General features: G+C 37.5%; 1 protein-coding gene across 1 annotated transcript; it reads left to right on the top strand.

The window, feature by feature from the left end:
• Positions 1–1,424: 1,424 nt before the first annotated feature.
• On the top strand, positions 1,425–15,627 carry LOC308691816 (UDP-glucuronosyltransferase 1A5-like; the record flags this gene model as incomplete). Its single annotated transcript, XM_081367379.1, has 4 exons — positions 1,425–2,267; positions 7,820–7,904; positions 10,814–11,227; positions 15,440–15,627. The coding sequence occupies 4 exons, from the start codon at positions 1,425–1,427 to the stop codon at positions 15,625–15,627; spliced, it is 1,530 nt and encodes a 509-aa protein (XP_081223505.1).
• Between the last annotated feature and the right edge of the window lie 275 nt (positions 15,628–15,902).

Raw genomic sequence — 15,902 nt, 5'->3', positions numbered from 1 at the left:
AAAATAAATAGAGTGAAATTAAAATGTTTCCATTTAATTTAGTCTAGTATTCAAGGTTAGCATTTAATGTATATTACCTAGTATTTAGGTTAGTATTCAAAAGTATAAAATGAGCACACTTTCAAACAGTTTGGCTCCCCACTGCATCGCAAGCATGACCATGCACATTCTAAAGATATGTAAGCTACAAGTGGTTGATGTGCTTTGAAAGACTTGTCAGGCAGGTAACAGATAAATGAGTGCAAACAGAAAAGGGTGAGAGGTTTTAGGAGGCTTTGTCATTGTGACTGGAGTAGTCATTTCAGCTCAATGTCCACCCTCTGCCTGAAAGGGGTTTAGTTACAGTCTACATGCTTTTCAAATGGAAGGGAAACATTAAAATACACTGTTTCAATATATAGCCACATCACTAACAATAATGTTAACGTGAAAAAATTGCTCTACTTTTAAAACTTTGTTGACATGGCATGGCAGAACACCAAAAATCCTACAACTAAAAAATGATGACTTTTACAAAAGTGTAGTGCTTTAATAAAATTAAAATAATAAAATATACAATTAAATCAAAGGCCCTGTGTTAAAGTTCATCTACATTGGCTTTATCTTTGTTGTGTCATGCTTAATGAGGCACAAAGGAGCCACACCTTTGTTAGCCTATACCTCTTTGCTGCTCTCACCTATATTTTTTACACTCTTTTAGTATATTAGCCTAATCATTTTGTTCAGTTCATCCAGTATTATTAATTTATAGTATAGCCTATTTTTCAAAACCTCTTCTACACCGTCTTTCAATAACATATCAAACGCAGCAACAAAAATGAAGAGATGCTGTTGACAAAAGAAGAGTTAAGAAGCTGATCACATGATTGCTGGATATTGCACCGGTTCTGTTTGGCACAGCATTCATTAAAGTCAAGTTATATAGGCCTAGATAGATTTATTGCTTCAAAGCAACTCAAGTACAATAAAACAGCGTCGCACATTCTTCAATTTTAGGAATCAGAATTTTATTAATTTCAATTTAAAAAAAACTTTTTAATGCAGCTCTACTTATGTTTTCACTCTGACCTCGACGGAGTGACAGAAATGAATGAGAAGGTGGAGCCCTCAGACAAAGCACTCCCGCCTATTATGTCATCGTCATTGGCCAATGGCAGTTCGAACTTAGAAGATGTTTATCACCCCCAAAGTTTTTTGTTTGTTCGGACCTGCTGAGGGAGTGGTTTTTCTGTGGATGAGTGGAAGTTTACATTCTTTTGAGGCCCTGCCTTCTTTGTTGGCTGTAGCAATATCCCTTTTAGGATTAAAACCTCTGCTGAGAAGTGCAAATTCATAAGTGCCTTGCAGAAATTCAAAACAACCAACTCTTGCCATTACTACCAGCTCATACTTGTATTAATTGCTGATTATGAATGATTGTTAGAATGGCTGCTTCTGTGTTCCTCTTGTGTCTTTTCTGCCTGGGATCAGCAGAGCCTGGGAAGTTATTGGTGATTCCAGCATTTGGCAGCCACTGGACAGGCATGAGGCCTTTGGTGGAGGAGCTTGGCCGTAGAGGAAACCTGGTGGTGGTCGTCATCCCAGAAGCGAGTCTGAGTATGGGTCCAGCACAGCACACCACTACTCTGACATATCCAGTACCCTACACCAAGACCCAGCTGCAAGAGAGCATAAATGCAGGAATTAATGAAATGTTGAGTGCAGATGTATCCACAGATATGGACAGGTTTCAGAGTTTTATCAACACTATGGATATACTTAAAGTTATTATAACCCGGAATGCTGAGGGTCTGCTCTCCAACAAGGATTTGATGAAGAAACTGCAAGATTACAACTTTGATGCTATTCTCACAGATCCATTTGAGCCTGTTGGAGTTATTGCTGCAGAATATCTCTCAGTTCCAGCCATTTATATGCAAACAAGCCATCCTTGTGGTGTTGATGCTCTTGCCAGTCAGTGTCCAATTCCAGCTTCTTATGTTCCACAACCTTTAACTCACTTTACTGACCACATGAATCTCTGGCAAAGAAGTGTGAACCTGGTAAGGACTCTCCTGCAGCCCATGGCTTGCGGACGTATGTTTGCTCGTGCAGATGAGATCGCCTCACATGTACTGCAGAAAAAAACATCGATGGTAGAGATCATGAGCCGTGCAGCTCTCTGGTTTATGCATTTTGACTTTGCCTTTGAAGTACCACGTCCATTGATGCCTAACATGGTCATGATTGGAGGAATGGACAGCAAGAAAGCAGGACCTTTGTCACAAGTAAGTCTTAATATCTGTAATTTTACACTACTGCTAATATTGCCTTTACTGTCTATTAGCAAAGTTTCTCTAAATTTGGCCTCGGAAGAAAAGTGAAGTCTCATTTTTGTTCAACACCTGAAAAACAGTAAATAGACATTATACACATTATACCATAAACACATTACCATTTTCTTTCTCAATATGTAATACATTTTTCCAATCAAAACAGTACATTTTATTATTTATACATTTCTTATCAACTATTTCATCAATTTCAGATCTGATTTCAAATCTGACTACTCTAACTCTAACACAGTAATTCCATTGCTTTCCCATGTACAAACTCACTCTAAAACAGATGCAGTTCCTTAAGTTTCTAAAGAGTGAAGGCACAATATTATTTAGGCTATTAGGTTAATAGATATTAGGCTAGTTTTGCACCATTTGGTTGACTTGCATCATAGTTTCCATTGTATGTTGTGCAAAACTTTGTCATTTGTGATATTAACTGCTAAAAGAAATGTCATCTCTGTAATCACGCAAATAGAGGCTGGTTTTATTTGAGTTTGATCTATAAGTTCATGCCTCATTTTAAAATACATGGGCGAAAAGCACGTCTTCCTTCTGGATTACTGGAAATGTATGCAGTTAAAGTCCCCATGAAATCAAGATGGAAGTTTTTTGGCTTTTAGTATGTCTATGTTAGCCTTTCTCTTATCTATAAACTAGTGTGCTCCAAAACAATGACAAAATTTATGCTAAAAAGCATTTAGAAGATATAAGCATTCAAAACTCAGTCTCTCACTTCCGCCAATATGGATCAATGATTTTGATGACATCACTCTGCACTTAAGCTTCTCATCAGATTTTCTGTCCAATCAAATGCTCTCTAGAATCTAAAGCATCCTTCCCCCTACATTATAAATAGACACTGAAGCTGTGGCTAAAATCGGTCACTTGTTCATACATTTACTACTTTCTACATGGTGAATGGCACATAGTGCACTATATGGAATAGGGAATGACTCAAACAGTGTAAATATGCTTTCCATTGGGGCAAATTAAGTCTGGTTTCACATTAGCATAGAGCGGATCATATGAGCGAGTCAGCGCATACCAGAAAATGTATCGGATCCTGCACAGAATGTTAAAGCGATATGGAGGAGATTAGGAGGAGAAACAGTTACAGTGCGTGTCCACTGGTGCACGTCAGCTCACAGGAAGGACACGCGCTGTTAGAGATTAGGAGGAAACTAGGGCTGTACTGAGCTCAACTGCTCTGGCCGAGCTGTGATATAAACATAAAGCTATTAGCTATTCTTAAAAAGGGGAGGGGCTGTTCGATATGTCCCGCCCTGTCTTCCTGTTTCGGTGGAAATTACGTCAACACATTGAATAATTCTGCACGTTTCAAGGCACTTCATTGGGCCTCTAAACTGTGAGAAGTGCAACTTCAATGCAGTGAATGCAGTTCATATGGATAAATGTGTCAATAGCGCCACCTTGTGAGTAAAAAGCTAAACTATTTAGAGTTCTATTTTGTAGCCTGTTCTTTTAAATATCAGCTGTTCTTTCAATAGTAAATACATAAATAATGATGATTGCACTTTAAATGATGGTTAGTATGGTATTTAATAGTCAAACTATCTAGTCAGAAACTAACTTAAATGAAAATATCAAATGTTACTTTTTACACTGTATTGTACTTTTGGAATTGGCAATCAAAGTGGACATGTCATTTTCCCATATAACTTTGAGGCCACCTTAAGTCACTATTTTCTCAGTGTCGTGACTATATAAGGTAGACAACACCAGATGTTAACTACTTTTACATTTCTTTATTTTGTAGATGCTTTCATCACATATTTTTATAAACAGCAGTATATTATTTTAGTTATTATCACGATAATCCATGTCCAAGAGTCCATTTCCTCGGATGAGATGGCACTTCTGGTTACCTGCATTTTGAATTTGCATATTAGTTAAATATTTAGTTTCACCCGAAACATTTAGATTCAACATTTAGATTTAGATTTAACATTTAGATTTAGATTCAACATTTAGATTTAGATTTAACATTTAGATTTAGATTTAATATTTAGATTTAACATTTAGATTTAGATTTAACATTTATATTTAACATTTAAATTTAGATTTAATATTTATATTTAACATTTATATTTATATTTAACATTTAGATTTTGATTTATATTTAACATTTAGATTTAGCATTTAGATTTAACATTTAACATTTAGGTGTAACATTTAATATTTAGATTTAACTATTTAAAATATCTCTAAGTTGACAAATATTGTTGTAAATGTGGTAAAAAGTGACCGTCAAAAATTCATACCAGTTTTTTAAACATTGTTTGAGGCTAAATGTGACAAAATGTTGCTGTTATTTTCAGCGTGAGCCGCTTTACAAACGGCGCCCCATAGATATGAGCTTGAGACACGGACAACTTTACGTGTGACATGAACAAGATTTTATTAACTAGTCTAAAAACTTAAACTACTCTAACATACACATACATGCATACAGTTTACCAAGGGGAAGAGAGCTGAAGCAGAATACAGGAAAGCAAGAAGTTATAGCATTGTTTGAAATTCAGCAGATCAACAGCCTTGAGCATACCATCAGTTTAGTTCTGACATGCACTTCTTTAAAAGGGGTAAGGATACTTAATGTATCAAATAATGAGACTAAGTTTGATGCTTGCATGTCTCGCCCATTTGAATTAAACTGTCCTGATGCAATTTGTTGAGGCTCCAGTTGATCTTTGCTGAAGTGGTCTTGATGAGAGAGAACCAGTGGTAGTCAGAGTATCTTTGGTGAATGGAAAGACAAGGCCGCAGCCTGGCACAAACTTGGAGGGTCCTAGAAACTTTTAGTTCAGCATCATCTTCACGTCAGCATTTCAGAAAGGGACTAAGAGAGCTAAGAGAGAAGAAAACTGATCTTGTGATCAGTGATTTTTAAAGCGTGAAGATGTCACCCTCTGAAGGTGTGTGAGCCAATAAGTGTTTTCCTTTGGAGGGAAATTTCTTTATGACCCATTGTTCTAGCAGGCCTTTGAACATGTAATTTGATTGGATGCAACTGTCGAGTTCACTCGCTTGATCATAGGTAACTAAACATATGTGTGTGAACTCGACAATCGATTACTATGGACTTCGACCGAAAACAGGAAGAAAATACAGGTATGTGCGCTGGCTGAAATAACATCATTTTTATTAATATCTTTCACATCTACTGCAGTCAGATTCACCCGTGTTAACTCTGAAGGAATCACTCACATTAGCTGTGCACTTGTAATGACACATCAAGGATGTTAAGAGGCTAAAAGCAGGTTTAAAACTTGCCCCACTGAAGTCAACAGGTTGCAAATTTAAAAAAAAGGATAACACGGTGTAGGCAACACCGATTTCTGTCGTTGTTCTCTGTATTGACAGCACTCCAAATTTACAAAATATTGACCGGAGTTCTCCTTTAACTCCAGCTCACCATCGGTGTCGCCAAACTGCTCCATCTCCAAAACGTTCGTATGCATGGGTCAGAGTTTGCGTGCAGGTGCGCAAATTTTCCCGTCAAGTTTGTTTTTATAAATCACAACTTATGCGTCGGAAGTGGCGTACGCCTCTTTCAGGGCCTGTTTTGCGCGTACGCAGTTATAAATGAGGCCCCAGGGGTCTCATTTATAAAACTGTGCGTAGGAACCTTACTAAAAGTGTACGTGCGCCTGAAAGCCAAAAATGACGTAAGCAAAAAAATATTCAGACTTATAAAAACGTTCGTACGCCAGAACCTGCGCAGAATTCACTTTATAAATCCCAGTCAGCGGAAGATTGTGCGCACATGCGTCTCCTCCCCGAAATAACCATATATGGAGCTTACAACGCCTAGTTTTACTATGCATATCCTCATCTGCATATCATTTGCATATGATTATTCATCCACGTGATAACGTTTAACGGTACAAGACACATTACATTAATAAAAATCATGTACTTGCCAATCCTTGTCTTGTTTTTGAATACATAAATCAAATAGTGTAAAATACATTCCACTGGCCGAATTGTATTTTTAATTGATTTATATTTTTAATTTAAGCAGATAGGCCTTGGGCATTATTTGCACGAAACTATTTTCTCAGACAATCTTGTATTATCATGATAAGCAATTATCTCTGTGGTTAAAACATTAAAACACACCACGCTACAGGAAAAGTGTTCAAAAACATTGCATCCACAACAAATATTTCTATTGATTGAATTTGAATATAAAAAATGTTGTAACTTCTCAGTAATGATTTCATGTTTAAGTGTTCTCCATTAATTTGAATGGCATATTTAATCTAAATGTTTATATCAGAAGTAAAACATAGTTTAAATCATTATTCTATTTATTTAAACTGTTATTTGCGTCAGTTTATTTCACTAAACGACCCAACGCGCTCGCTGGCGCGGACATTTAAGAAGGGATGGATATTTGCTTCAAGTGACAGGCTTGGTGAGTGAAATTATATTTGTATTATCTTGTATTTCTTTAGATTTTCTGTCTAAAACTGAACAAAAAGACGCTTAACTCCAGGTCACCATCGGTGTCGCCAAACTGCTCCATCTACAAAACGTTCGTACGCATGGGTCAGAGTTTGCGTGCAGGTGCGCAAATTTTCCCGTCAAGTTTGTTTTTATAAATCACAACTTATGCGTTGGAAGTGGTGTACGCACATTTTCAGCCCCTTTTTGTGCGTACGCCACGTTTATAAATGAGACCCCAGCTCCGTAATACGCAATAGGCTCTATGCACGCGTACTTCCGCGTTTGACGCAAGGCTGCTCTTCCGTTTCCGGTTGGAGAGGTTTGAAGCGGAGAAAAACGTGATTATGTCAGAGTCGACGAATTTTCTAACGATCTTTCTAAAAATCAATGCACGCGTCACCGGATTTACAAATGCACTTCTTGCTTGTTGCACGCACACATATTATGTCGAAATAACGAGATATTATGTTGAAATAACATTATTATTAATAAAACATATTTTAGAATATTTGATTGAATGCTGAATGTTGCGCTTGTTCAATTTAATAAAAAAAAATGTTTATTGTGATCATTAAAATAATTGAATATTAAATATTTAGTGGCCAAGTTTTGCTCATTTATATATGTATTATATAGCAATAGTTTATTCTAAGTTTACTCAAGTGGAAGAATGTGACTAATAAACTTAGGCCTACTAGCACTATGCATTATATTTTGAAAAAGAAGTAATTATCTTAATATCAAAACCTTAAATTTCCTCTGGACTCAATGATAAATACATGTCTGACCGTTGGAACGAACCATAAAAACTAGAAAATCGCATTCATGACGATTTATGGTGATTTTATTTCCGTTAGACCTTTGCCTACATTACGCTGATGCATTATAGAGGAGGGGCTCCCCTGTTCCAAGATGGCGGCTCTATTGACGCATTCGTCCCAATGAACTGCCGTAGCCCAGGCGACATCTAGTGTATATATCTATGGGTTCAGACCCATTCACATGCGGTCTGCGAATCTCCATAGGAAATGAATGGCTTCCGGTCGTTTCAAAGCCGTATCGGAGCAGATTTCAACTGCCAGTGTGAAGGCGGGGTTAGTAACTCGACAGGTGAGCGTGAAGATTGGATGTCGAGGATGGGTAAGTAAACTTTTTTTTCACGAATTCGGCAAACTACCTTATCTTTAACGGTTACTTTACCATCTGCGGTGTAGAACCCAAAATATTTCCAGACACTACTTTGAGTTGGGGTTGTAATTGTCCGCTCAGGCGTTCTGTGCGTTATCTTCCATTTTCAAAACACGGTGGCTGTTGGCTATTATTCGCTTGATTTGGTCATGGGCCTAAAACTACTACTGGATGAGATGGCAAACAATAAAATAAAAAAACAAACGGTCTAATCATAGACTGTAAAAAATGCGCTAGCCTACACATGACACTTTAAAAACCGGATAGTTTATTTATAGTTCGATTACTGATATTTCACATCATGTTCGAATGCATATTCGAATATCTAATAAAAAGTGACAGCCCTAGTGTCAATGTGTCCTGTAACAGGACACCGCGTTCTGCCAGTGTGTTAGCTTCACTTGTGAATGATATTAGTTTTGGGGGAAGTTTCACAGGCCTTTGTTGGGAGAGTGAGTTTGCTGGATTATTGATTAAATATAATGCATAATTTGTTTGTGTCTGATTGGTCCAGACGCTACACATGTTACATGAAGACAATCAGTAACTTCTTTTATATTCCTTTTAACAAATTATTTCCAGCATCATACCTGCGCTATCAGAGCATCAAGAGAAACATGCCTTTTGTCATATAACCACATTCCAAACTTTCACGCACTTTGGATCCCCAATGCAGTGCAAGCAGGAGCTTGCACATTCTAATAGAGATAATAAGTAAGCTACAAGCAGTCGATGTACTTTGTAAAAAAGTTGATGTGCTCGGTTGATATGCTTTGATAGCTAGAGGACTCAGAGTCTACCTTTTGTCCGAAAGGTGTCTTAATAAAAAAATCTATGATAAGTAGTTTTTTTTTCTGTTAAATATAACGAAAAAAAAAAAACTAAAAAAAAACAGCTTGATTATTTTGCAGACTGTGTGGAAGAAAATTAGGTGAGAAAGTGGTAATGTCTTAATGGTTAAAGTCTTAAAGGAGTACTTTAAAATGAAAATTACCCCATGATTTACCCTCAAGCCATGTATAGCCTATGACTTTCTTCTTTCAGACAAATACAATCGGAGTTATATTAAAAAATATCCTGGCTCTTCCAAGTTTTATAATGGCAGTGGACTGCAAGCAACAGATTGAAGCTCAAAAACATGCATCCATCCATCATAAACAAACCCCAAACGGCTCCAGGGGGTTAATAAAGGCCTTCTGAAGCAAAACGATGAGTTTGTGTAAGAAAAATACTAGCTTCCGGCCAAACGAACACACAGATTCCACTTGAGTCTCATATTTACTGCTCATATTTACACTATGATGCACGACGCTACTTCTGACATCATAAGTTTCGTAAGTTGCGCATTAGGGGCAAGTAGACTGCGTATGGACGTTTGGCCGGAAGCTAGAATTTTACTTTGTAATGTGTTAAATATGAATATTTTTCTTACACAAACTCATCACTTTGCTACAGAAGGCCTTTATTAACCCCCCGGAGCCATGTGAAGTTCGTTTATGATGGATACACGTTTTTGAGCTTCAATCTGTTGGTTGCGGTCCACTGCCATTATAAAACTTTGAAGAGCCAGGATATTTTAAAAAATAACTTTTTTTCTTGATTGTATTTGTCTGAAAGAAGAAAGTTATATACATCTAGGATGGCTTTAGGGTGAGTAAATCATGGGGTAATTTTCATTTTAAAGGGAACTAATCCTTTAAGGTTTAAAATCAGTAAAACAAGCAATTTACAGAATGCAACAGTGGCACCAAAAAGTATTTGGAGACTCACTTTTAAATGTTTGAATTTCACTGGTTTTTCCCACAAGAAATTCAATATAATAGCTGTCATCTTGCCCTTGCTGCTTGTCATCAGCTTCAAATGTAAAGAGAACCAGCATGTTCCTGATCTTGTTGTAAATGATTCACTAGTGAACTTTCTCAAAAAAAAAAAAAAAAAAAAAAAAAAAGGTTTGCCTTCAAAATCTTTAGTCAAATTGTAATAAATTAATTTTAAAAAGTTAAATATTTGTAAAATATCACTCAGCTTTTTTAAATTCATGAGATCTGGATACTTTTCTCACTCTGTTACTAAGGGCATGCTTTGCTGCTTAGGAATAGAGATTGTCAACTTTTCAGACCCTGCCTACTGTTTGTTGTTTAAACTCCCCTGTTGTGGCAAAAATTTCTTGAACATCATCATCACTGCGTAAGAGACACTGAATCCAATAGTCTTTTAAAAAGCATTTATTCTTGCAAGAATAGGCCCAGTCAACCACACTGAGGTTACACTGTGGAGGGAGTGAGACGAGGAGAGAAAGAGCCGGGCAGCTTTTATACTGTTTTATCATACCCACTTCAAGGTCTTCTTCCCTAGGGCTTCATGCACAGACAGAAAGGCTCCTTGGCTATTAGTCTTAATCTGTGCCATTAGGCTCCTAAAATCCCCAGACTAGATATCCCCAGACAGATACGATCCTCTGCCCAGCCACTTCTCGAATGTCTTGCTCATGCACTCCAGGTGTATAAACATACATTTAATCACAGAAAGTTCCCCATCCCCATACAGACTATATATTATAAAAAAAAACATATGGCATTTCTTTGCAATGTCTTACTGAAAATCAATGAAATTGATTGAATCAAAATTGAAAATCAAATTTTTCAATTACACCCCTTTCAGGATTAAAGCCTGTGCAAATTCATAAGTGCCTGCAGACTTATAAGACAATCTTCTTAGCTCTTACCAATACTACAAGCTCATATGCTTGTAATTATTGCTGATTATGTATGATAGGATTTTTAGAATGGCTGCTTCTGTGTTGCTCTTGTGTCTTTTCTGCCTGGGATCAGCAGAGGCTGGAAAGTTATTAGTAGTTCCTTCAGATGGCAGCCACTGGACAGGCATGAGGCCTTTGGTGGAGGAGCTTGGCCGTAGAGGAAACCTGGTGGTGGTCGTCATCCCAGAAGCGAGTCTGAGTATGGGTCCAGCACAGCACACCACTACTCTGACATATCCAGTACCCTACACCAAGACCCAGCTGCAAGAGCAGGTGAATGCAGGTGTTTCTACTTTGATAAGTAAAGATTTATCTACAGATCTGGCCAGGTTTCAGAGTTTTATCAACACTATGGATCTGCTTAATTTTCTTATAACCCGGAATGCTGAGGGTTTGCTCTCCAACAAAGCTTTGATGAATAAACTGCAAGATTACAACTTTGATGCTATTCTCACAGATCCATTTGAGCCCACTGGAGCTATAGCTGGTGAATATCTCTCAGTTCCAGCCATTTATATACAAACAAGCCATCCTTGTGGTGCCGATGCTCTTGCCAGTCAGTGTCCAATTCCAGCCTCTTATGTTCCACAACCTTACACTCACTTTACTGACCACATGAATCTTTGGCAAAGAAGTGTGAACCTGGTAAGGACTCTCCTGCAGCCCATGGCTTGCAAACGTATGTTTGCTCGTGCAGATGAGATTGCCTCACGTGTACTGCAGAAAAAAACATTGATGGTGGAGATCTTTGGTTTATGCATTCAGACTTTGTTTTACAATTTCCACATCCGTTGATGCCAAACATGATCGTAGTCGGAGGAATGAGACAAATAAATGTTACATTTTGATTTAATCTGCATTTTTCAGAAATCATTATTTCCAGTAGATTAAAGTGCAGCCTGGTGTTTCCGCAAATCTCTGTCCAGGATAGATCACACCTAAGGTACTAATGTGTTTTGTTTCTGGGATAGTCCTAAAATGGTTCAGGTCATACTTAGATGGGAGAGGTTATTATGTGAGTATAGGAGATCATAAGTCTGAGTGGACATCCATGACATGCGGAGTCCCTCAAGGCTCAATTCTTGCGCCACTCCTGTTCAACCTGTATATGCTCCCAATGAGCGAAATAATAAGAAAGAACCAAATTGCTTACCACAGCTATGCAGACGACACACAGCTCTACTTAGCCCTATCGCCTAACGATTACAGCCCCATTGACTCCCTGTGCCAATGCATCGATGAAGTCAACAGTTGGATGTCAAAACTTTCTTCAGTTAAACAAAGACAAAACTGAAGTCATTGCATTTGGAAACAAAGATGAAGTTCTCAAGGTGAATGCATACCTTCACTCTAGGGGTCAAACAACTAAAAATCAAGTCAGGAATCTTGGTGTGACATAGAGTCAGACCTTATTTTCAGTAGTCATGTCAAAGCAATAACTAAATCAGCATACTATCATCTGAAAAATATTGCAAGAATTAGATGCTTTGTTTCCAGACAAGACTTAGAGAAACTTGTTCATGCTTTCATCACCAGCAGGGTGGATTATTGTAATGGACTCCTCACTGGCCTTCCCAAAAAGACCATAAGACAGTTGCAGCTCATACAGAACGCTGCCGCCAGGATTCTGAGCAGAACCAGAAAATATGAACATATCACACCAGTCCTCAGGTCTTTACACTGGCTCCCAGTTAGATTTAGGATTGATTTTAAAGTATTATTACTGGTATATAAATCATTCAATGGCCTAGGACCTCAATACATTGCAGATATGCTCACTGAATATAAACCCAACAGATCACTCAGATCACTAGGATCATATCAGCTACCAAGGGTTCACTCAAAGCATGGCGAGTCCGCTTTTAGCTATTATGCCAGCCGCAGCTGGAACCAGCTTCCAGAGGAGATCAGACGTGCTCCTACAATAGTCACTTTCAAATCCAGACTCAAAACACTTCTGTTTAGCTATGCATTTAATGAATGAGCACTGTGCCAATGTTCGTCCAACTGTTTGTACTGTACTGTATTTTATTTTTCTAAACTGTTTTAATTATTCTCATTTCTTTTTATAATTTTAATTTCTTCTATGTAAAGCACTTTGAATTGCCATTGTATATGAAATGTGCTATATAAATAAACTTGCCTTGCCTTGCCTTGCCTTGCCTAATGAATGGAGCATGGGGCACATCATTAGACCTTCTGATTTCTGACTATCCCTGACTTAGCATGTTGTACGCTGCAACTATTACAAAAAATTACACCTACGGGTCAGCAGTGAGCGGCCGCTTAGGGTAAAATAGTTGCACTGCTCCCTCTGACTATTTCAGAACTGGCTAGTTTGTGATCGTGAGCGCACATTAGCGGCGTGATGTCTCAAAGCGACACTGGGTCCTTAATGAACGAATATTTGAAATTATGAGATGCTCAGAATAATTAGAGATCTAAATTAATTCATAATCAATATTTATGATTGTTTTCTAATCAGAAACACAATCTAAATTTGATTATCACTTGAAATTGGAGTCAGATTAAGCGTAGAGCTAAAGTAATATTGAAACTAAATTCCAATAAATTAAGTGAACTTAACTGGAGCGCTGAAAAGACATACATGCATTATTCCTTCGCCCAGCGTTGGATTCCGTCATTGGGCCAATGGGTGGTCCTTACAAAGTGGTGACAGGCCCTCCGTGATTCTCCAGATTGCGAGTGTCTTTTCAGCGAAATATTGGGACTTGGAACAAGTAAGAGTTTTGATCTCCTTCTCTTTCTTCAGCCGTTGTGGTAAGTAAATTCTTTTTGCCTTTTTAGAAGTGTCGAGGGAAAATTCAGACGCACCTCATATAGACATATTTGTAGAATGGGTCAGTAATACCCAGTTAGCACGGAGAACGCAAAATCCGGTGGGGCTTGAGAATTAGATCAAATCACAATAGCAGCAGCGTAGATGAGAAATTACATCCCTTGCTTTAACTTCAAATACCTCCTTGTTTGCCCACACAACAAGTGATGAAACCTAAACTGGAATAACATAATCCAAATTTTATTCTGGAGAATTTTAAATTTTATTTATTATTAACAGAGGGTTGAAAACTAAAAACTTAAATTCTGAGGTTAATAATGTCGTTACATTTGATTATTTGCTTTGCCGCACCAACATTGCAACACTGGAAATAATCAAATGGTCATGCTAACTTGTGAAAAAATCTTGTGATTTGATGAGCTAAAAGATAACAGATTTGGCTAGTGTAAATAAACAGCATCATGTGAAGAGATTTCCCCAGCAGACCTGTGTGTCTTAACCCTGGAGAACCCACGGGGTCAAATTTGGCCGCTGTTAATTGCTGCTACCCAAAATAAAAATAAAATAAAAAAATTGTCAAATTTAACTTCAAAAGCCCAGAGTGCCACTTCTGACCCCTGCATAGAGACACCTAGTGGATGAATATTGAACTCACAAGTGCCAGAGTGGTAGTAACATGATGGCTGACCACATGCTGTTTTGTTGAGCTGGAAACCTACCCAAACAAAATCGTCTTCTCAGCAAACCAGCGGATGGTAAAATTGTGTATTTTTTGTTAATCTATTTAGTATTAGCTTGCAGAATGCCTAGAAGTACGTTTTATATTATTTTTGGATAAATTAGTGACTCTGAGCTAGTTCAAAAAACGATGGGCCAAAAATGACCCTCTGGGTGTATAGGTTAAAAAAATGTTGGGTCAAAAATGACCCTTTGGTTCTCTGAGTTACTTTGCTGGAGAATGGTGACAGTCCTGTATTTGGCTAAAGCATTGAAATAATTTCATTTGTATAATATATTTTAATAAGTTACCTCAGTAGTACAGGGCCAGAGACTAATAAAGTAGTATATCTTTTCAGGGAGTTTGGCATATGTGCAAGGACCTCAAAACTAAAATGCACTGTGAAAAATGTGCAGTTCCTCTCTGCATCAACAAAAAAAAAAAGAAATTGTTTCAAAGACTACCACAATGTCTAGTGTGAGTTCCTCTCTCTAGCAGAACAGATTTTTGGATAAGCAAAGTTTTTTTCAGTCGTGATTTTGGCCTTGTGTTCTTGTTTCCATTGGCCACATTTGGAATCCAGGTTTATCATGCAACAAATAAAGTAAAAAAAAAAATAAAAAAAAATAAACATTGTTAAATGTAGCTGTGTGGTTGACTGATTATTTTCCTAAATTTAAAATAGTTTGCATTGACAGTGTTTGTTATTGTGATTCTTTGAAATTATACGCCTAAAGCCCAATGGGTCAAATTTGGCCCTAATCCTAAATTATGGAATAAAGGGTTAAAATTGAAAAAGTGGATATTTTGGTGTTCAGTGAACTTATAGCAGTAATTTAATGCATAGTTCATAATTTTCCAAAGAAGAAAAGGGTTCTTGGGTTCTCCAGGGTTAATGTCACAACACAGCAGACTGTGTGAGTTCAACTGCAATAGCAGTCAGATCTGACCATTATCACTCAGTTTAATTGACCTTTTCTTTGCAAAAACATGATCATGATAATGAGACATGTCTTTGTAAACTAAAACAAATTTTCTTCTAATGGCATAAAATCTTAAATGATCAGAACCATCAGTAACAACTGTCTGTCTAAGGCCATCAAATAAATATTGAGATAGTACCATCTATTTTAATGCAATTTGTGTAAAGGCTCAATATTAAACTGTGTTTTCCTCTCTAGGTCTATTTCCTTACAGGCTGACAACTGACTTTCTTCAGAAACAGATTCCGCAAGGGTCTGGTCTCGCCTGCATCGGGCAGGACACACACAACTTTACATGTAGGAGATGGGATCGGAGAAACTTCAAGGGGCCGCTCACACCTCATAACACTACAGAAGTAGCTCCTGTATGTGGCCTCCCGGTGTAGCACCAGAACTAAATTATGCAACACAGATTATGGTAGGATAGACACCACCCATCTCCTATACACAAACATACACAATACACACCATCACTATGACAATCTTAGAACATCTCTACCTGGCATAGATCATAAGACTATCCAGGCCAAAATTATTCACATGCAAATCTATAATACATCATTCACCTTTACACATATAGGACAAGGGAAATTATTTTAATAATTTATTTTTAGCATTACAGTCTTGTCAACTTCTTGTATGTAAATACTGTGCTGTACAT

This window comes from Scardinius erythrophthalmus (genome assembly GCF_964197995.2).
Source record: "Scardinius erythrophthalmus genome assembly, chromosome: 6".
Taxonomy (NCBI): Eukaryota; Metazoa; Chordata; class Actinopteri; order Cypriniformes; family Leuciscidae; genus Scardinius; species Scardinius erythrophthalmus.
The sequence above is the reverse complement of the archived record's forward strand: the minus strand, read 5'-3'. Positions and strand labels throughout refer to the sequence as shown.